The 21,449-nt window shown below is 40.6% G+C and overlaps 1 protein-coding gene across 4 annotated transcripts in view; it reads right to left on the bottom strand.

The window, feature by feature from the left end:
* Positions 1 to 1,229: 1,229 nt before the first annotated feature.
* The window catches only part of PDGFRA (platelet derived growth factor receptor alpha), a 33,997-nt gene continuing 13,777 nt past the window's right edge, over positions 1,230 to 21,449 (bottom strand). For 3 of the 4 annotated variants that reach the window (XM_026033537.1, XM_026033536.1, XM_026033538.1), the window contains exons 8-23: positions 20,861 to 20,976; positions 20,257 to 20,383; positions 19,308 to 19,501; positions 18,808 to 18,902; positions 18,560 to 18,692; positions 14,212 to 14,316; positions 12,830 to 12,940; positions 12,438 to 12,591; positions 11,195 to 11,361; positions 9,915 to 10,030; positions 9,247 to 9,369; positions 8,534 to 8,645; positions 6,196 to 6,295; positions 5,969 to 6,074; positions 4,952 to 5,187; positions 1,230 to 4,035 (exon numbers count right to left, since the gene is read on the bottom strand). In XM_026033537.1, coding sequence (XP_025889322.1) covers positions 3,888 to 4,035; positions 4,952 to 5,187; positions 5,969 to 6,074; positions 6,196 to 6,295; positions 8,534 to 8,645; positions 9,247 to 9,369; positions 9,915 to 10,030; positions 11,195 to 11,361; positions 12,438 to 12,591; positions 12,830 to 12,940; positions 14,212 to 14,316; positions 18,560 to 18,692; positions 18,808 to 18,902; positions 19,308 to 19,501; positions 20,257 to 20,383; positions 20,861 to 20,976 — 2,143 coding nt within the window. In that variant the 3' untranslated portion in view covers positions 1,230 to 3,887. The remainder of the gene's footprint in view (positions 4,036 to 4,951; positions 5,188 to 5,968; positions 6,075 to 6,195; positions 6,296 to 8,533; positions 8,646 to 9,246; positions 9,370 to 9,914; positions 10,031 to 11,194; positions 11,362 to 12,437; positions 12,592 to 12,829; positions 12,941 to 14,211; positions 14,317 to 18,559; positions 18,693 to 18,807; positions 18,903 to 19,307; positions 19,502 to 20,256; positions 20,384 to 20,860; positions 20,977 to 21,449) is intronic. The other variant, XM_026033539.1, reaches the window with a different exon arrangement.

Raw genomic sequence — 21,449 nt, 5'->3', positions numbered from 1 at the left:
TAAGGTATGGGCTGAGGCTGCTCCATCCTATTCAAAGCAGAGGTTTTGTTTTGCCAAAAGCTGATGAAGGACAAGCTGCTGTTAGACAGGACTTCATCTCAGAGATGGTTTTATCAGATATGACCACTCCAAGGATAGGAGATTGTTATGCTGTTTTTTTCTCACAGTGCTTTTCTGCAGTGAGCCTTACCTAGCCCCTCTTTGCAAAAAGGGAGAGATTTTARTGTAGGAAATGCCCCTGGCAAATTTAATGCTCTTTTCATGCTGATATCTTGCAWACAAATGCTTGCATACAATAACTTGCATACAATTGCTTGCAATTATATCCATTCTGTTAAATTAATTACTGTGGGAACATAGAAGCGTGAGAGAAAATCCGGTTTGATCCATAAAGTGAGCTCAGTGCAGGTTGAAAAAAATAGGCGCTTCTTCACTGTACCACGCTGAAGGGCTCAGAGCCTTGGTTTCCCTTTTTGGCCGAGGGTTTTGCAGAACACTCAATTAAACAAAAACATCTGGAAAAAAAAACAACCAAACAAAAAACCCAGCAAATAAACAAACAAACAAAAAAAGCTAAGCAAGACTAATTCTTTATAGCCATCTTTCAATAAGTGAGTATAGACCCCTCACATATCCTTAAATTATATATCATTTATTGAAATATAAAGATCTTAATTTACAGGATTTTTTAAAGACAAAATAGCAACAGGGGCATTTTGTAATACATTTTGTGCCTACCATCACTCAGGCAAGTTTGCCCTTCTTCAAACATTTCASAACAGCCACCATTTTGGAAACACTTCCTTTTTTATTATTCTAAAATATAACTTTTGGACATTCAAAGTGCAACAGTTAACGTGCCTGTGGAATATATCACAGTAAAAAAAAATATAAACAAAAGGCAGTGATATAGCTGTCATAAATGTTTGGCAGTATTCTAGAAGTCTATATAAAAATACTTATATACATATTGATGTATAACATCACCATATCTTACGTCCTTCATCGTGTTATAGGACCATTTTTTACAAGTTGCAGACCACACTGTAAGGAATTAGTTGGCCATTCCAAATCACAAGCTGTGTTTCATAGGCTAATGCTGATTGTCATTATACAATTACTCTAGAGAAAGAATTGGGAATATCTCTTCCAGTGGCTTCTCAAAAATAAAGCCATAAAAGAAAAAGTYGTAATACTGAAAATACTGTAACACCAAATGATTCATCCTCTCCCATTCCAGTAAATCCCCTCTTTTCCTCTGCCTCTCATTCCCAATTTCTAGGCTAGTTTATCTGATTTCAAGCCTGAAAGGAGCTGGGTTTAGCTAGATCCCTGGCATGGATGCAGTACATTACATGGTACTCTTGACAGGATCAAAATAGGATAAAAAGCAAACATTACCAAGGATCAGAAAGTAAGCCGTTTCTGGTTCACGTTTCCAGTTTGCATCTAAAGTCAAGATATGTTGTGAGATACAGGATGAAATCAGTGAGAGGAAGGGGAGACCACATGAAAATATTTTATATTCTGATACCTGATAYAATTAAACATCTTGGGCCTGATTTTGAAACCATGAAGAACACAAGGCCATGTGCAAAAATGCAGGTGAATCCGCTTGCCTAATGTGAGTGTGTAGTCCTGCTGACTACACATGCAAACTTAGGCACSTGTGGTCTCCAGTTCAGACATCTGGGATAATTAGTAGATCAGTTTCCCCAATTTACACTTCATAGTCGGAGAGAGGCATCATCTCCTGCTGCATCAGGAGCCTTTACATTTCACAGTTATCCCTGTACAGAGCTCAGAGACATGTTTTGCTAAAGTACTGCTTTCAAAAAGATACTTGATCTGTTGACTTCAAGGAAGGATGTGCCATTATTCATGGCCTATTTGGACTGTTTAGCCAGCCTCAGGGCTGGAAACCTCTGGGCCTCACTTCAAGGCCCAGAAGGGGACCTTCATATTTTCACATTTGCAGTACATTTGCATGTGGCCTTAGTTGGAGGACATTTTAAAATCCAGATCCGGAATTACTTGCCTGTAACACTGACAATATTGCATTTATTTTCATTTGATCCACAACTCTCCTCAACAACCGAAGTCAAGGCGGGTTGTGTAGCTTTTCCTAGGGCCATTTAAGGTTGAGTTTTGGATTTGTTATTCAGAATCCAGTCAGCATATTCTGTCCATCACTGCTGATCCTTCTTCATGCTTCCCAGGAAAATGCTGCAACACAGGAGTGAGTTTGCATTGCATTTGCATTGACTGTGTCATGACAGAGATACCGAGCACTTCATGTGAGGAGCTCATTGCACTGAAATAGTGCTGAGTCTGAAAGCTGAGCACCAGAAGGGATGGTTGCCTTTATGGTAATGTACCTTATTCATGTGTAAGTCTTCCAGAGCATCATATGTTGATAATAACTCTTACAGTGATAGCAGTAATCATAATACTTTGTTCGTAGAAGTGGCATTGATAAACAACCATTGCAAACCGAGAGAGGATTCATTTTCATTTACCTCCCTCCAAAAAYACACGCAATACTGTTTGTAGCTACAGTCTGCAAAGATGACATACTCAGAATTTTCTGATGCTATTTAAACCTGACAATTAAAACAAGTATATTTGTTGTGGAATTACTTCTGCTTATTTCATCTGGAGTTCTAGACTAGGAGAGATGTATTTGTTCCTTGACAGTTCAATTAAGAACTCAGTTATTCACAGCTTACCCCAGGATAAGATTTCTTTTGAGTACCCATGAAATACTAATGTTTCTGGTGTTGCTGGTGGTTTATTCTATRCTTCTATTCTCCAGCATGTTGGAAATGTAGCATAAATTTTCTTTTTAAAAATTTTAAACCATTTAGAACCTGTCTAAATCAGAGGACAGAAACTGCTTTTAGTACACTGATTAGAAAAGTTACTCAACTGATAATATAAAACTAAATCTTAGCACTTTAGAACATATGAATGTTTCTCCATGTTAAAGTTTTAGCTAGCTGGAGCACTTACCATACTGTGTGCAGCCAGATAAAATGATTGTTTCATAAAAATTCTCGGGTCATAAACCATTTTCCCCTACTTAAAGTTTCTTGACACTGTGCTTATACTGAAGGACAATGAATTATAAAATATATGCTTAGTGTTATTGAAAACAGTAGTAGTATTATTATGAAAACAGCTATCCTCTATAGTTAATAAAGACTTACTAGGTTTCTAACACCTATTATAGACTGTTTTTTAATTATTATTATTATTATTATTATTCCCCTTTACTTGCATTAATGGTAAAAAGTAATATGTTTTGTAGTACCAGTTGGTCCCTTGTGGGTTTAGACCTTTTTGGTCCAAAAGTGGTTTTTGCATGTTCTTCAGTTCACATGATAGTTCAACAGCAGCTGACACTGAGATTGAGGGAGGAAATACACAAAGTTCATGAGCGATCTCTTCTGAAATCCATAGAGTATGTCCAATGTGCACCTCAAAATACCCTTGAGTGGGCAGTTATTTACATAATTACAATGATGAAGTTTTGCTGCAGTGGAAATTCCATCCATCAAAGTCTCATGAATGCCCTTGAAACACACAACTGGTCTGTTTGTGGCCTTGCCTTCATCCTTCACCAGTTCAAATGGCAAACAACACTTGAGATGCTACTAAAGTACTGCAGGAAGCAACACTAAAATAATCCATCTTCAACGTCTCTCTCATTCGCAGTCAGGCTGATCCTCCTGCCCATCATGGGAGTTTCTCTGTACAAAGTCCATCTTCTCTTCATATCCTTGACATGGCAATAAAGTGGTTTTCTGTTTGGAGCAGAAGTCTGTAGATTGTATGRCAAGCTTCCCCTTGAGCAGAGCTGCAAGGTGTTTGTGGCTTCTGGGCGCTTACAGGAAGCTGTCTTCTACCAGGTCTGAGGAGTCAATCCCGATGTCATCCATCATGTCAATGTCCTCAATGGTCTCGTCCTCTCTCTTGATGAAAGTAGAGCTACTGGAACCAGTTTCAATGGCACTTTCTTCAGATGTCTGGGAACTGGAAGAGATAAACTTCTCAGAGCGAAAATACACAACAAATGTGGCTAAATAAGCAAAATACTCTTAATTTCCAGCACAACTGAACACCTTCTCTCTATACACTTTCTGATGCACAGAGCACTCCTGTAACTCTGCTCACTTATCAGCATATAATGTATCCTGTGTCACAAAGATAATGAACCACTTTGGAATTCAGAGGAGAAGGTTGTTTGCRTGTTCCTCACTACACCCTCTGCCAGAGACCCCTTATAGAAAYATCAAACTGCTTGTATGTTACTCTGTGACCACTGATAGAAGGTCAGTCAGGCTAATCCAGTGAAAGTAAGCGGCAATAAGATGGTGTAACAGACAGAGGCCATAAGTCTCAGTCTATAAGCAATAAAAGGCCTTGGATATCCTGTCACCAATAAAAAAATGCCAAAGAAGTTTTATATATATATATATATATGTATATATATACACACACACATATATGTACATATATGCATATGTATACATGTACATATATGTACATGTATATTTATATATATAATACTTATTCTGAATTTTGKAGCTGGTCTCACACTGAACAAATTAATCCCTTGAGACTTCACATCCAGCTCTGAGCCATCTAGTTGTAGAAAATGTCTTGTAAAAAGTGGTCCAAAAGCCACCAGAAGCTGCTGTGAGGGCCAAGCTTGCAAGAGAATCTCAAGGGCATAGGGGAAGCACCCAGCCAGCAATCTCCATCCCATGCAGTACACAGAAGTGCACATGAGGACCTCTTTCCCGTTCCCCATGACCATATTCACATGGGAACTTTCTCATAACTAGTTCCAGCAGAGTCAAGGACACTATTCACGTGGTAAGATACTAAAAAGTGGGGATACATATATGCCCCAGAATGAAGACTATGAGCTAAAGACCCCACCTACCTGTGCCTATTCCTTTTGCCAAGCTCATCTTCAGAAACAGGGTCAATGTCAGGCAGGGGGATGATGTACCCACTGTCAGCACTCAGCCTCTGCTCATCAAATCCGCTCTCTCTGTCCTTTAACTTGTCTTCGTTCTTGTAGGTGACACCAATGTAAGCATTGTCACAGTCCCCTCTCATGCGAGTGACAGCTGGGTGATCACTCTTCAGGAAGTCCAGATGAATCTTCTCGTAGCTCTGGAAATAATCATTTCAAACTCCTCATTAGGCACTAATCTCTAGGGCCTTTCTTCCTTTCTTCAACCAGGTAGCTGTAATTCACTAACCCAGTAATTATTCTGCCCCTTGAGCAAAAGTACTATGCTGTTGCCCCAGGGGGTATGAGCACAGGGTACAGGGCCTGCAGTGCTGGACAGAAGTGCCCAAATGTTCAAGGGCCTGGGAATTCAAAGGGAGAAGTGACAAGCAGATCTGGWGAGATGCAGAGGTGAGCATGACAGCACTGAGTGGGCAAGTAGATGTAAAASAGGGATAGAGAGCGAGGGAAAGAGGTAAAGGCAGCTGTGGAAATGAAATATCAAATGACGCACAGGCAAAGCTTGTCCAGAGGTGAGTATCAGAAGTATGAAAGGAAAACTTTCTCAAAAATAGTGTCAAGGTCCAAAGGGAGAGTGGGAGATGAGGCACTTGTGATGTATAGAATTTTTCTAAAATTCTTTCACTACCTGGAAAATCCCCCTAAAATATACAAAACCCCATTCTCCAGCAGAAGCTTAACATAACATGGAATAATATAGAAATGGAGAGCTCTGTTTCCCAGCTAATAGTACTGTGTTTTTTCTCTCAGTAACTATAACGTCACATCCTCCAAACACGTAATGTCCCTATCTGAATCATTTGTTTCACGTAGCCTAGGTTGCATCTGTTCAGTGCTCGTGGCTCTGATGGTCAGAACAATAGTTACAATCCTCTCTGAGAACGTATGCAGAAAATACAGAGGAAATTCCAAAGGGCAAACCTTTTTATATTCCCCAGGCAAGAGGCTCTCCACAATTTCACTCAAGTGGTAAAAGGAAGGTCTTTTCTCTGGTTCACTATTCCAGCACTTCACCATGATCTCGTATCTGCAGATAAGATAGGAATCATTTTAACTGCTTGGGAGAGGTAAACAGGTAACCAAACAGAAATTAAGGCTGAAATYGTCTGGAAGCAGAGCAGGTACTGAAAGACAAATTGCACACTTACACTTCGTTGGTAGCATGATCTGGTTTTGCCATTCGGTAGCCACTCTTTATTTTATTGTAGAATGTAGAGTCAACCATCATGCCAGGATACGGTGTGCCTCCTGTGGACAAAAATTAAGRAAAAGGTTATTAGATATTGTGTTAAAACTTGCAACCTGGTAACAACCCACTACTTCTGATGTTAAAAATGAAAGCTCACAAATTCACTAATACCTACTAATGAGTATTTACTGAACTACATAAAGAGGTTGAAYCATGGAAAAGCACACAGTTCAGTTGTCTGTTTAAAACTCTACTGCATAAATGTTAAGTCTTGGAGAGTGCTGAGAATGCATGTGAGTGTAGAAGGGAGAGAGATAGATGGTTTTTTAAAGCTGTTTTAAGAAAAGTTCAAAGTTCAGAATATCTCTTCCGGGGAGCAATCATTTTATGCTTTGTGATGTATCAAGAGCTAGGAACTCATAGCAAAAAATAACTTTAAATGTAAACTTTGAAATTAACTAAGTTAACAAGCATAGAAGTTGTGTTTTGCATAGGATTGGGGATTAGTTCTTAGCACTGTAATTCGTTACTTGTGGTGTTAAGTGGCCCTAAAGTGGAACTTGCTCATAAAACTGAAACATTGCCCTTCTGCTGAGAAAGTGGAATGACTATTCACGAAAAGTATGTCAAATGCTGTCTTGCTGCTCATGTCAGAAAATGTTAACWTTATATTTCAACATACCATCAAAATTAATGAAACCAAGCTAAAGCCATCAAAAATGAATAAATAAACTATACTGTGTGATGCATCAGCAGCAATTTATTTGTACTGATTTCAATCAGTCCAGACCACAGCCTGCCCCTCCTCTGACTCCTCGACAGCAGGGTCGTTGGGGAAAAGCCATTCCATCCTCTGTAGCCTGGCAAAACCCAAGCTGTAACCAATGCATAGTGTCTCTCCTAAGCTTTCATGTGGCCTATGAGGAGGTTCCCTTGTCCCTTGGGGAACTGCTGTCCCACTGCATAACATAAACACCATAGGACTTACGTGGAGTTTCCCTGCCTGGACAACTAATTTCAGACCATAGCTAGCACGTAAGGTGCGTGGACAAGTTTGAATTTGGACTCAGCTTCTGAGCTAATATCACTTAAATGGTCATTTGGGATGTACAGATGCCAGAGCACTCGGGCTCAGCTCTCACTGATGTGTGAAAGGATCCTTACAAGAGAAGTCAATGCCACAGCAAGACATCAAAGCTGATAACCTAAAAAAGTCCAGCTGAGGACATGTTTTCTTTTTTTTTTATTTTCTTTCCCCAAGGAAGAACAGCTTTCTCAGGAGCAGGCGTGCTGTAATGTTTACCCCAGGGACATCAATCCTTCCAAAAGGAAGGTTTTCGTGTTTTGAACTCTCCTTAGCAAACAGGACAGCCACGCAGCCTCGTTGTGCCTGGATCCCCGCTCTGTACAGTGGCAGTTCTGTGCTTCCCAGGGATGCTGAGGAAAGGATGTTTACAGGCTCCTGTGGTGCTCAGAGATTACAGTAATCAACGGTGTAAATAATGATGCAAATGCTCTTTCCTGAGAAGCAGTTACCTGGCAGCTTATTCTAGAAAATGCCATTAGGCTTGGGGTTGCCGTGGCCAGCCACAGACCTTATCTAGGCGTGATGACTTCTGCTCAGAGTAAATCTAGGTGACACATGCACACTAAATCAGACCAGCCATGCACCCAGGAGGCAAATTAACCAGGCTGACCCTTAATAGGAACTATATATCATCTACAACTGCTGTGCGTTGTCGTAGCCTCTGGACATGGCCGTAAACCAACTGCGCGAATAGTGTTGCCCTTGAAATGAGAAATCAGCATCCCAGAAGGATGACATTTATTTTTGTTTTGCAATGGGACTAAAATGGGCTCTCTTGAAATGCATGTGAGATACCATTTCAGAACACCCACTAGGCTCAGATGGTGTTCATGGCTCCCTGTTGCAAGGGGGAGTCCTGACCACTGAACTATAGGTTAACTGAGGAGATTTCTATCTTCTTGTTTAAGCCAGAAATTCATTCCTGACTTGAGGAGACCAATTCTCTTCCACAGAAATCTTACACTCTGTACTTTCAGTTTTCTAGCCAAAAAAGCATAAATAAATAAATAAATAAATAAAATATTTCTTGGAAAAAAATTCAAACAAGAACTTTTGGGAGATCATGGAATTTTATCTCATACCTAGCATTGGGATCTGGAAGAGCATGCAGAAGAAAAACTAATAATTAATTCCATGAAGATATTTATGTGGGAAGCCTGAACTGAAAAAGTTTAATTGTTACGCATGAGAAAGTATTAGCAGTACATACCAAGAGAAAATATTTCCCAGAGCAGAATGCCGTAAGACCAGACATCACTTAATGTTGTGTACAGATTGTCAAAAATGCTTTCAGGTGCCATCCACTTTACTGGAAGGAAAGTCTGTGACAAAAAGAAATAAATCCCAAATCCCACAAATTAATCATTAGAGAAATATTTTCCATTACAGTGGTTGATTGACAATAAGACTTAATATCTCCCTAATAGGAAAATGTGCTATTCTAGTTAACATTTATTTTTAATTCTATATAGCACACTGAGGTTCTGTGATTATAAACAACGTTCCAATGCACTCCCTAGAAAAAGTAATTAAGAATAACTGTATTCATTTTACTATTAGTAAATGACCAGGCTGGATGCAAGGGGTGGCAGTGCTGATGTAGATCTGATATGTCATTGATTGATGTGTTCTTACTCTATATATCGCAATGACAGCTCCTTAATAATTTATGCAGTCACATAACTTGCCAGTTAAAGTGTAAGCCTGTGAAGTATTAAGTGTGGCCAAGCACTTTTCATCTTTCAAGCAGGCAAAGGAAAGTTACGTGAATTAATGAAGTGGAGAAAAATTGTTCTCAAGAATGTTCATCCCAACTGTCAATTACTGTAACCAATACTGAATGGCAAGAGCATTAAACAGCATTTAAAACTGACACTTCTCATTTCAATTAAAGCAGAGCTCAAGAGATTAAGAAGTACATACACTGCCCTTGGAGACATAGTTGGAATCATGCATGATGTCTCTAGCCAGGCCAAAGTCACAGATCTTCACAATTTTTCCTTGAGCCAGGAGGACATTACGAGCTGCCAAGTCACGATGTACACACTGTGTAGAGAAAAAATAAGTCATTCAAGGACATGCTAGCTCCACGAGGGCTGTTTCTCTCATGAAGTTCTCTGAAAAAGTCCACATTTGTTGACTTTCTTGGCACAGGCTTAACAAGGCCTTCTGCTGAGCAGGTACCTGGAGTACTAGTAGGGACAGGGAGAAAGAGAGGGAGTTCGTGCAGATTTACTGTGGTGAGGAGCAGGTAGAAGAGGTGCCATCCATTCCTCACTACCCACGACGTGCTAATGACACAGCTCTGTTTTGGACCAGGCTCGTCCTGTGGTTGTTCAGACCCTGCCGAGATCCACCACCTACAGCACTGTGATGGGCTACAGTGGCAGAAGAGGACAACTACTCTGATTCTTTCTAACCATGGTGAACTTGGTTTCTGGACAAGCGAGAAAGTCACCTAGGACCCTGATAGACTCTGACTTTGTGTTGTGTCTTCAAAATCTAAATCAAAACTCTAAGTTGGAGGTGAAGCCGTTTTGACGTTTTCTTACATTCTTCACTTATATTTTCTTTGACATTTATTTACTTACATTTTTAGAGGCCAAGAATTCCATTCCCCGTGCAACCTGGTAGGTGAAGCTCAGCAAATCCAACAGGCTGAGGCCTTCTGAACTGTCATCTGAAAGAAGGTTTTTGACTTCTGATTCTGATGAAAAAGTGAGAAAAATATTTGTACTACAAGAGTAGAGAGTGTGAAAGCAGCACCCATTTCCTTCTACCTCTCATAGTTCTGGACTGATGACTTTAACAGATTACCATGACTAAAACAGGCTTTTCATAACAAGTAACCACTTTTCATGTCTACATCAGTCGCTGACAAATACTGCATTCTTAAAAAAAAATGCACTATCAAAAAACAAGTTTTGTTTTTTACTCTGTCCACGGCTTTTTTTTTTTCCAGAGAATTGTGAGAAAAAGTGAAGATAAAAGGGCCCACTTATGTATTATATGAGTTGTTTATAATGCTCAGCATGGGGTTTAAAAACATTTATTTAGAGGTGGAAACTTCCTTAGATTTTTCTGCATGCATGTACACTTTAATCCATTTACTTTTGCTGAATACTGTTATGTTTCCCAGCAAGTATTCACTGGGATTAATCCAATACCAGCAAAAAAGGGTCAGGAATTCTATGGCAATGTTTCTATTTTTCTTATGAAAGATCTCAGCAAAAGCAGTCAAAATTCAGTGATTCATTTACCCCTACTGTCCCAGGGTATGAATGCATTAGTCTGCCATGTAAATCTGGGTCTGGATATGCTTCAGTTCCTGAGGCCTAGAGCCAGACATGACTGTGCCTCTTTTTAAAGCAAAGCATATTTCGTTTCTGAGAAAAGGGACAGAGAATGGAATACATTCATTATCTTCATTACATAATTCAGGAAAGTATTTGGGAGTGCTCTCCATTTGCTAAGTTTCAGGGTGAAAGGTAAGTGGAAACAGCAATATTAATTACTATTATTGCTCCAAATCTTGCAAAATACGAGACAGCAATAAAATCACTGCCTCCAAGGACTGTGTATGCAGCCATACTGTGCAATATATCCACTCCATACTTCAGTGTAGGAGCAAAGATACAACTCTATCCCTTCTGCTGCAAAAGGAGCATGTGCATTCAAAAGACATGCATGAGCATGATGAAAACCAAGAGTATAAGCTTTTAGCTTATAGTTTATACTCATATAATTCTATACTCATATCTTTGCAGCGCACAGTGGTCTAAGTCCCTACCAGAGATGCCAAAGATAAGACATAATTCTATGTGAGAATTATTGGTCCTAGTGATGAATGCAGAACAGGCACTTCTGTTACCTGACATAGATTTCTTCTTGTATGAAGCAGGGCGATCATACACAGATCTCTGGATATCTGAGTATTTAGAACCTTCCTTCCTTTCCAGCATCGGCACGTACTGAGTTGTATCAGCTTGTTTCATGTCCATGTATTCTCCAGTGTTTTCAAAAGATAAAATCACATAACTGGAATTGGGAAAAAAAATATATAGATATATTGGCTGGGATTTCACAGGGAGCTTCCTTGGAACAAGAATGGCCATTTTTCAGTATATTAACGTACATGCATTAACACATACTAACGCCTGCTACCAAGTATCACAGTGGTCAAATATAAACGCCTAAACCATGTCTTCCTGTCAATAACGAGGTGTCTGACACATATTACCTAGCTTCTAAAAAACCCCTGCATTTAGGTACTGACTATGGCATTTATTTCAATGTATAAACTAGTCACTCATCTTGCATCCACTCCAGCCCTGCTGAGCAAACCCATGTTCAGATAAGCAGGGTACTTGGGGTAGATAAGCTGACTACTTGGGGCAATCAGCTACCGAGGCAGTTGGTCTATTTGCCCAAGTGAATTTTTTGAAGAAAGTCTGTACAACTTCTAAATTTTACGACATTGTTTTATTGCTGATTGTGTAATGACCAGTTTTTCCTACCATCATCTAGACAAAGCTACAGGATAAACACTGATCCTAACAGAGCTGTAGAGCCTGGCAAAGCCATCAGTGCATAGAGGATACTATGTGACCACAAGGTTCTGGCGAGGAAGGGGTTTTGGAGAATGGAAAATTCCCAGACTGGAAAACAAGGAAAACAGCTACAAGTGCTTACTTTCAAAATGGATAAAGGTAGAAGAACATTTAGACAGTGGACTGTGCTTTCAAAAAAAAAGTGCTCTTTGAGGTGCCAAGATCAAGTCAAGAAAAAGGAACTGAGCTGCAAGAGAGAAAAGAGTGTGCTCCAGAGCAAGTGCTGTCAGGAGGCAGGTGTAGGACTGTGAGGACACTAGTTAATGCCAAATACTTAGGCTTTCCAGAAGAAAATGAAAGACAGGGGAACACAAAAAAATTGTTGCCAGAAAGAGTGAGTCAAAAGTGCCAAAACTTTCCAGATCTGTAAAACCCGATAAATGAAAATCCAGTGAGAATCATTATTGAGGGCTATAGACACAGGGAATAAGAGGAAAGGACTAAGGGTTAGCCCTGGCATTGCCTTAAATTGCAGGCCATATAAATTTTTGTCCTGTTTCCCACCTTCTTGTGCTTTCGTCAGCTGGGTTCATCCCAAAGATGTCCAAATCCTTCTTTGGCTTCTCTGGGTGACGGCTCAGGAAATTGTCCCTGTTCTTATGCAAATAGTTTACCAAATCACCATAAAAGCAATATTCAGTGATGATGTAAATAGGACCTAATGAAATAAGGCAGAATAACATATTGATGAATTAAAATAAAATCTTGTAAGGAACTTGTAAGATTTCCATTTGCTTTTATGGCTTTAACAGATACTGTTATGCTTGTAACTGCTTACCAAATTGCAAGTATTTTTGTAGATTTTATACACATTTTTAAATGTGTTGTCTGGCATTTGTGCAATGGATGAACAGTGACTCCACAGCAAACCTGCACTTTACAACAGCCAAACGCACCTGATTTCGTACACGCTCCAAGCAGGTTCACGATGTTCAGGTGGGGCCCGAGGTGGGTCATTATCTTCAGTTCAGACATGAGCGCCTGTTTTTCGCTGGATCTCGCCGTGGCTGTTGAAAGAACATAGCAGCCACTCAGCAGGAATGCTCGCCTTTTTCACAAAGACAAACCGTCCCTGTTCAGCTAACGAGTTTTTAGACATATCGCTCATCTAATTGCAATGTTTACGTCATGGTCTCCTGAAGAAGATTGTGCCCTTTATTTGAAAAGGTAAGTCCTTGGGACTCAGGAAGGAGTCATGAATCCCTAGTGAGGGTCCTGTGTGGACCAGTCCAGTACCTGACCCAGTCTCTTTGACTTTAGGGGCCAGTTTAAGGTATGATGCTTTCCCAGTGGATTCCTGGCAGCCCAGAGCCACTCTGCAAGCTGCTCATCTCCACACTGGAGCGTGGTTCCTGGACCACAGGCTGCAAACCAGTTCCTACCCATGCCATAGGTAGCACCTGGACCTTGTCAGAGAATATCTAATTTGTGCCCACCGAAGCACACACTTTCTGTGCAAACCAACTAAGAATTTAGTTCTGTGCAAACCACCTTCTAGGAAGAATGACCACAGTGAAGTATTAATACTCCCTGGTACCACCTTGTTGCTGAAATGACACCCAGCAGATGAAATAAAGCAGAGCTGCTCTGTGAACTATTTGGCTTCATGCTGCAAGACTAACCAGAAGCTGGACATCCAAATAGCTGAAGACCACAAAGAGACAGAAAGCCATTTCTTGCCAAACAGTGTCATTCTTTTGACAATACTTGGCACAGGCTCTATTTGTAGCATCTTCTGCATACCAGACCCATACTGCCTAGCTCACAATATAAAATGAACTTGAGAAAAGCCCAGAATTACTGACTGCACTATTTTTATCATCCATTTTTCATCAGGTAATATTTCCTTGTGCTTGATGTTCATTTTGGTGTGCCTGACACTCATTTCAAACTCCCTTCAGAAACACTAGAGCAAATTCCTAGCTGTGATGAACTGGGGAATCTTCGGTGGACTGAAGAGACCTGACCATTTCTGCTTTGCTATATTGCTTTAATTTAATATCAGAGACATTCATGATTATTTCATCTTTTTATGAACTTGCTGAGTTATCATGAGTGTTACAGCACATACAGTTAAATCAAATCTCTGATATTTTCAAAAAGGTGGCCACTGCCTTAAAAAAAGTAAAATATCACAAATATAATTTCAAATTCAAGTCATTCTGCAGGTTATTTCCAATCTCAAATGAGGAGAAACTGTGTATGCACAGGCAATGCTTAAATAATCTTGTGGAAACAGACACTACCCAGTTTGGGAAAGGGAATCAGAGTAACTTACGTTTCAGCATTTTCACAGCTACTTTCATCACCGGTTGAGAGCGACTCAGTCCATATGCAGTCCCTTCAACCACTTTCCCAAAGGCACCAGAACCAAGGATTCGACCTGAGTACAACAGAGAACATTATTTTATTCCAGAGATTAACATTTGTCCATCACCACCAGGTCTCAACTGCCTCCAGGAATGAGCACACTCCTTTTCCTGGACCATGGGTATTATTTTGATTATTGTTAATTGAAAAACACATTTTTAAAATAATTTTTAACTATCGTAAACATAATTTTTAACAATCCCTTCATTAAATGCAATTTCTGCTCAAAAACAAGCAAATACTAGGAGCACATCTGCATGTGGGAGTCTGTAGGAAGGAACTTTGAGAAACCACTGGTTTCATTCAATTTTGTCCCCAAGTCTGGCCTAGCTCCCTTACTTTACTCCTTCTAAGCTTGAATCTCTTGCATTTACTGCCTCAGTCAACAATATTCAACTACATTTCAGTTGTGTCCTTTCCTTAAGATCTGAATTGGACCTTTTAGCTGTGGTATTAGATCGTTTCACCAATGCTGGATAGAAAGAAGATGCTTCTGAAAGAAGTTGAAATACATATTGATCACATATGAGGCGAAACTCCTCTGAAGTTTAATGTACAAGTGTGTTTCATATGCTTGAATAAATTTTATTGCAGATTTCCAAGTGCTATAATAAAACAGCCAATGTTTATATACACTTTACGCTTTCCACAAATCAATTTAGACAAAAATTTTGGATTATCATATCCTGTCTTCTGTTATGGATACAGTGTACAGAAGAACTGTGTACAGATTGAGCCAGATTTTAGAAGAATATGAAATGCACAAACATACTCCAAATACTATATTTCATAGCTTCCATATTGGAAAGCAATTCATTAAGGCAACATTTATTCAGCGAACAAACGCATATATAAACTCCAGATGCCAGGACATTATCATACTCCTGATGAGCTTGCTGTTTTGGTTTGTGTTATTTTTTGGACTTCCAACACAAGGAGAATAAGTAGTGATTTTTTTTTTTTTTTTACAATGGAGAAATGCAGCATTTGTCTTTGACATTTGCACAATTTGAAGCGGCTATCTCCAACACTTTTGACAATGTTATCTGGTATGCAATACCATGTGTTTCTCTTATGCTTAAGCTACAGTCCACACTTTCATCATTATTACCCTTTCAACAGGATATTTTCAGCCCAAAAAATCTGCACCATTAGCAGGCACAAGAGAAGGTTAAAGCATTCTTTGCTGTGTTACCCCCGAGAAACCTCTCCAAGGCTATGACAGTGCAGTTTGTCATGCACACAAAAAAATATGCAATTTCTTTTCAAGATTCTTGTGCTCCAAGGTTACTCTTCCTGGGCAGGATGTGAGAAAGCATCCTACTAAATTTCGAACTAATTCAAACAACCTGAGTCTGAAATTTGGCCCTTGAAATTTTTTGGAGCAAAGATCTGGGAGCCACATGGCAGGATGCAGCCCTCCAGAAACTGATGGCATTGGCTGAGGCTCCTTGATCTTCTTGTCTTCGCAATTCCTCCCCAGCCCATATTGCCAATGGGACGCATATCTCCCTCCCCAGCACCTCAGCCACGTCTGGGCTCATGTGGAGACAGTGAGAGCACTTCCTGAGTGGCAGGCAGCTCTTACTGCTGTTTCCCCTTTTCACCCCTCTCTATCTGCTTAGGCCTGGCCTCACATGTTTTATACTTGAAATCTGGAGCTAGGTGGGAGCTCAGGGGTCCGATGCATCTTCAATGAAACCAAATCCATCCCATTCATGACATGGACACCTTGGCAGTAACTCCAAAACATAAAGTTCTGCTTTCCTTAATATAAAAGCTCCATCTTTATCTGCTGATCAGAGGACAGTGTAACTTCTCTTTAACAGAGGAACAAGTAACACCGGGCTCCTTAACCAGTGGAGGAACTGTATTGGAGGTTATTTTCTGCTGAGCCTCCATATCCAGCCACAGATTTGCTCTGCTGAGATTGCTCGAGACATGCTGTTTTTTTCTGCTCTGGGAAATGTAAATATAAACATCTGCGACTAGCCAGAGAGGGAGATGCCTCTCTAGTTAAAGCGGAGCTGTGATGATCAGCTCATTAAATGAAGCTTTCAAATTCGATCCTTGCTCTCTCAGTCAATACCGAAAGTCAACCAGATCAACAGGCTTGCTAGCCTACATTGAATTTCTAGACTCACCAGAAACTGGGCACCACATTGCTAAGTGCCCTCTAGGTATTTAACTTGCCTTTTACAAGCTGCAAGTGGAGACGGGTCTGATCCCATCTGTTAGACCAGCGTTTTGTTTTACTAAGGCCACCGTGACAAATGGGTGGCTCCCTGGGAAGCAAAGGAGCAAGCGTGCCACCTTTCTACCATAGTCCCCAAATCCTGAAAAGCACTGAGGAGGGAGCACATCTGGAAACAACAGTGCAATTCCCTCACTGCTCAATAGCAGAAACCCTGGGCAAGCCAGAACCACCAGACCCAGAGGCAAAACAGGGTCCCAGCAGCCTGAGATACAGCATTACATATGGCAAAAATGCATGATGGATATATATTAACTCTATAATGGAGAAAATGCTAAATGTAGCTCTAGTTTTTAATGCAGTTACTGCCACAAATATGTTAGTAAATAGGGAGGCATTGCAATAAGCTGGTCCTCATGAGTCAGAAAGAGACTAAATCACAGTGGTGGTCTATTAAGAACTCCAATGTGACAAATCCTATTTAGGCGTGTAATTAAAGTCTGAACTGTAATAAAATAATTCCTTTAAATATCCCCTCTCTTCTAGTTTTCCATTAAAAACATAAATTCATTTAAAAGGCATTCTTTCTGAACAAGAAATTTTTGTGCTGCTTCTTTTGAGTTGACATCAATGTTTTCTGTAAGTCATGAGAAGTAGTGCACCAAGGGAATCAATATATTCCTTAAAATATATCAAACAAACATCTCTCAGTTTACTTCTTCTGTATTTTATGTACGCAGCTTGAGCACAGAGACATGCAGGAGAGGGTTATCATAAGTATTTAAAGCACCACTTGGATAGAGCACTACAATTACTTACAATTATTACAGTTATCTATTACTTTCAAGTGATATAAGTGATAGATTGGACTGGCTCTCGAGAAATATTAACTGAATTACATATGAACTACAATGTAGGTACAATAAAGAAAAAAAACAGAAAGGGAAGGAAGAAGGTTAGCATTCACAAAAATAAGATTATGCAGTTACTCAGCAATGATACATGGGTTAATAATTTTAAAAATATTTTTAATAAAACTACATAATTGTTTCCAAATCTCACTTGGCTTCTTCACTGAAATATATGAATGTCTTGCAGGCAATAAGAAGAAAATAAAAAAGCTGATTCACTTCTTGTAGTGCCTCAGCAGAAGTGAGTCGTGAAGCTGGAATTCGATGTTGGGAAGGGTGGTGCAAGCTATTTTGAGACAGTCTGACACGTGTGGGGCACATGGCAGAAAGATGGAATCGAGGCACCAGCATATGGGGCTAAAAGCCCCATATATGCATGATGAATGCAAGAGAAGAACAGGCAAGGGATGATGTGAAGGGAGACGCTCTCGGCCAAGTTGGAAGAGGCAGAGACATGAAGCCAGGCTCAAGGAGTAGGAACCTGGTGTAGTTAAGCAGAGATGTTCAATGGAAAAGGGGAAAGAGAGGACTACTTGGAGCACCTGCCAATGATTCAGCAGAAAGCAGCTGGGAGAGGATGTTCCTTGCCCCAGGAAGGCAGCAACACGAGCCACATGGCTTCTCAGCAGAGCCACGCTCACAGCACTTTCTGGTGCTGGTTTCAGAGTGAGAACAGCTAGTATGAGCACTGTGCTCCTTGACAGGGTTTGGACATGTCCACAGAGGAGCACACATTTACTTAGAGGTGACAAATTAATCTCTACAGATAGATTATCTAAGCAGTGGAGAGGAGCTGGGCAGAGAGAAAGAAGTTAAGAAAAAGATTGTTAGTAGAAGACTAGAAAGTATTCCTCCTTTCTGGCAAGAGAGCTGCTGGAGATACAGAAGCAGCAGCCTGCATGTGGGCAATTAAGTAGACAGAGGAAAGGACAGGGGTAAAGTCCAGGTGCTGGAGACATCAGATTTGTCAAATGTGGACAAGGGAAGGGAAGCAGAGAAACTGTGGGAAGAGAACTAAGCAGAACAGATAGAGAGACTCTGAACTTCACGGCCATAAATTACACAACAAATTCCAGTTACAGAGACATCAGTGTTGCCTTTAATCATCCTTCTCCCCAGGTAACTGGATTAGTCCCTTAGAGGAAACTTACCTAGCACTAATCCATCTCGAGGAAACTCCCATCTGGAGTCATAAGGCAATTGCATTGGATCCACATAAATATATTCATGGCCATCAGGGCTGATGGACTCAATGACTCTCCATCTTATCTCATACCTTGGCTTCTGCAAAGCACAATGAGTACAAAACCAAGTGTTAGTTCTGTGCCTGGTTTTAAGAGCAGATCAAAAGTCAGGTGGGCTCAACATCCAAACTGAAATATTTTTATTTCTACGTTACCTGTTTCCATATGATGACGAGCACAATCAAGGAAATTATCACAATCACTAAAAGTACTAAGACTGCGGCTGCCACTGTCAGTTCTGATCGCAAGGCTGTGGAGCAGAAAGAAAGACTATATTTGCCTCCTGATCCACTAGGAGCACAATGTTCCTGGCACAGAACACCCATTTCCCATACCACTGCAATTCCTGTGTCCTGCACATGTGACAGGAGCAGTCCCAGAGACCAGTGACTGTAAAGTCATTCCCAAACAGCTCTGCCTTCCTGTTTCAAGACTAAATGCAGAGGTTTTCTAGAAGAAACTCCCATAGTGAACGGTAATAAAAAGTTGAAATGAATCACAGAACCACGTAATAAGTGAAAAACAGATACACGGTAGAATGCCTCATTCTCGTACGTCCCAGGGTGGAAAAAAATCCATTTTTGTTTCTTTTCAATCACAGGAAATCCATTTTTGTCAGTATTCTAATATCACAGAAGCGAGAACATCAACTCACTGGGAGCCACGAGCTTCAATTCCCGCGTAACAGCACCAAGGTCGTTTCTTGCCATGCATCGAACAGCAAGGGTTTCCTCTACCTTCTGGAAGGTCACCCAACTTTCCACCATGTTTTTCTCATCCAGATGAGCTTCCATGTGTATATCAGAGATATTATTAGTCAAAAGAGTCCACGAGGTGTCATTGCTGCATCTGTATAGGGAAATAACAATGGAAATGGATACTGGCCTTAGGTAGGGGTATAGACAGACCTTGGTACTACTACATATCCCATATGCCATGGTGAATGCTTAGTGCAGCACAGGCCTCACAGAGGCAAGTCTAAGACACTCACACCATCAGAGTATGAGCAGTTTTACCAAAATAGCAGCAAACCATGGCTGGGAAGTGTCCAGGGCTGCTAGCCTCGTTTCATTTTGTCCCCCTCTCCCTGAGGAAAGGGACACGGGTGCGTAATTTGTGTAAGTCCAGCTTCTCAAAGGCTATAGAAGGGATAAGTCCTTCTATAAAGGATCAGTCTAGAACTAGCAAGTTTATGGGAATAATTACTTGCCTGAAGGACTTTGAGGGTGAAGAGTATCATTTGGGAGGAAATTAATTAAAAGAAGTGGAAATTGAGAATACACAAGAGAGTGATTGAGGTAGACTGGTCTACCTGCGAAATGGTATGACTGTCTCCCCTGAGATGTCTCTCCCTCTTCCTCTAGATCTCTATTACAACTGGAACTCTGGAATCTGCTGAGTTCACTCACTGGACACAAAATTTGTAGGAAGGGCACCGAAAACCTCTGACTAAACATAAGCAAGTTGTCTCTACACTAGGCAAATCATATTTATAATTTACTGACTCTTTTTAAGGAAAGTAAGGCATTGTAACCAACAATACTTGCTTAGCCAAGGACCAAAACAGCCACAAATTGAGATAACAGGGCACCTGCTCTCCTTACTTTTTAATGTCCTTGCAAACCAGCCAGTCCACGTCGGGAAGTGGAGTCCCCTCTGCCAGGCACCTCACCGTCTGCCCCCCTGCTGAGCCGTGATGATCGTCCACCAGGTCTAAGATCAAGGCTGGAACTGGGAATGAATTGGGAGCATGTTAAGATATTTGGCAGGGTCTACAGAACCCACGTGAAATTTGAAGCAAGGCAGGACATGCACTGTTTGGCCAGCAGCTTGGTGACAGCAGGCGATCCAGACACAGCTCGGAGAGCAGATCCTAGGTCAGAGCCATGCAAAGGAAGTGCTGCGGCTGTGCCACGTCCACATGTCACACTAAATGAGCTATGGTTCCCGCCGTCAGCTGGAATAGCTTAAGACGGGAGGATAAAGTTTCTTTTTGGCACAAAGCCAGTGCAGAAGTCAAAGCCAGGATCAGACTTTGAGTACTCCAAGGATTCAGCACACATGCAGGCCTCTGGACACACCAATTTACGCCTTTCTTGTGTCAAAACTCCAGGCAATCCAATATCCAGTGCTTACCCCATGGTTAAATAGATTAAATGTTTGTCATGTGCCATCACTTCTGGCGAGCAAGGCATTGGGGTTGCTTACCTTGTATTAGCAATGAGAAGGTGTAACTTTTAATCTCATCTTCATTTTCAGCAACCAATGTGTAGTACCCACTGTCTTCTTCCTTGGCCCGGATCAACTTTAATATACTTTGAAACCTGAAGAACAGAGATTTTGTTTGTATTTTTAAAGCAAGCATTAAAAAAAAACATCGCTTCAATGCAACATATAATCTAGCTATGTGGAGATTATAATATGACAATCTGTGGGATGTCTACCATATCGTTACTCTGAAATCACTATATAAGCAGTAAATGACTGCCAAAATACAAGGGAAAAACAAGTGAGCATTATTATACCCTGTAGAGATCTAGCAAAACACTAATATGGAAAAGAGCTAGAAATCTTTGGAGCAGATTGATTATGGAGAAACTGAAGAGGATTAGTATCCAGAAGCCAAGATTTCTGTAATTTAGAGAGGTTAATGCTACTATGAGAATAAAAGGAGGCAGACTAAGCATTACCCTTTAGAGTTAAAAAACAAGAATGGATTTTTGATTCTGTCAAGGCAGAAGTAACTACCTGCAGAGGAAAGAGAAAGCAGGAGTAGGGCTGATGGTTCCGAGGGAGA

The sequence above is a fragment of the Nothoprocta perdicaria genome, unplaced genomic scaffold (assembly GCF_003342845.1).
Source record: "Nothoprocta perdicaria isolate Ctin4 unplaced genomic scaffold, notPer1 scaffold_13, whole genome shotgun sequence".
NCBI lineage: Eukaryota > Metazoa > Chordata > Aves > Tinamiformes > Tinamidae > Nothoprocta > Nothoprocta perdicaria.
The sequence above is the reverse complement of the archived record's forward strand: the minus strand, read 5'-3'. Positions and strand labels throughout refer to the sequence as shown.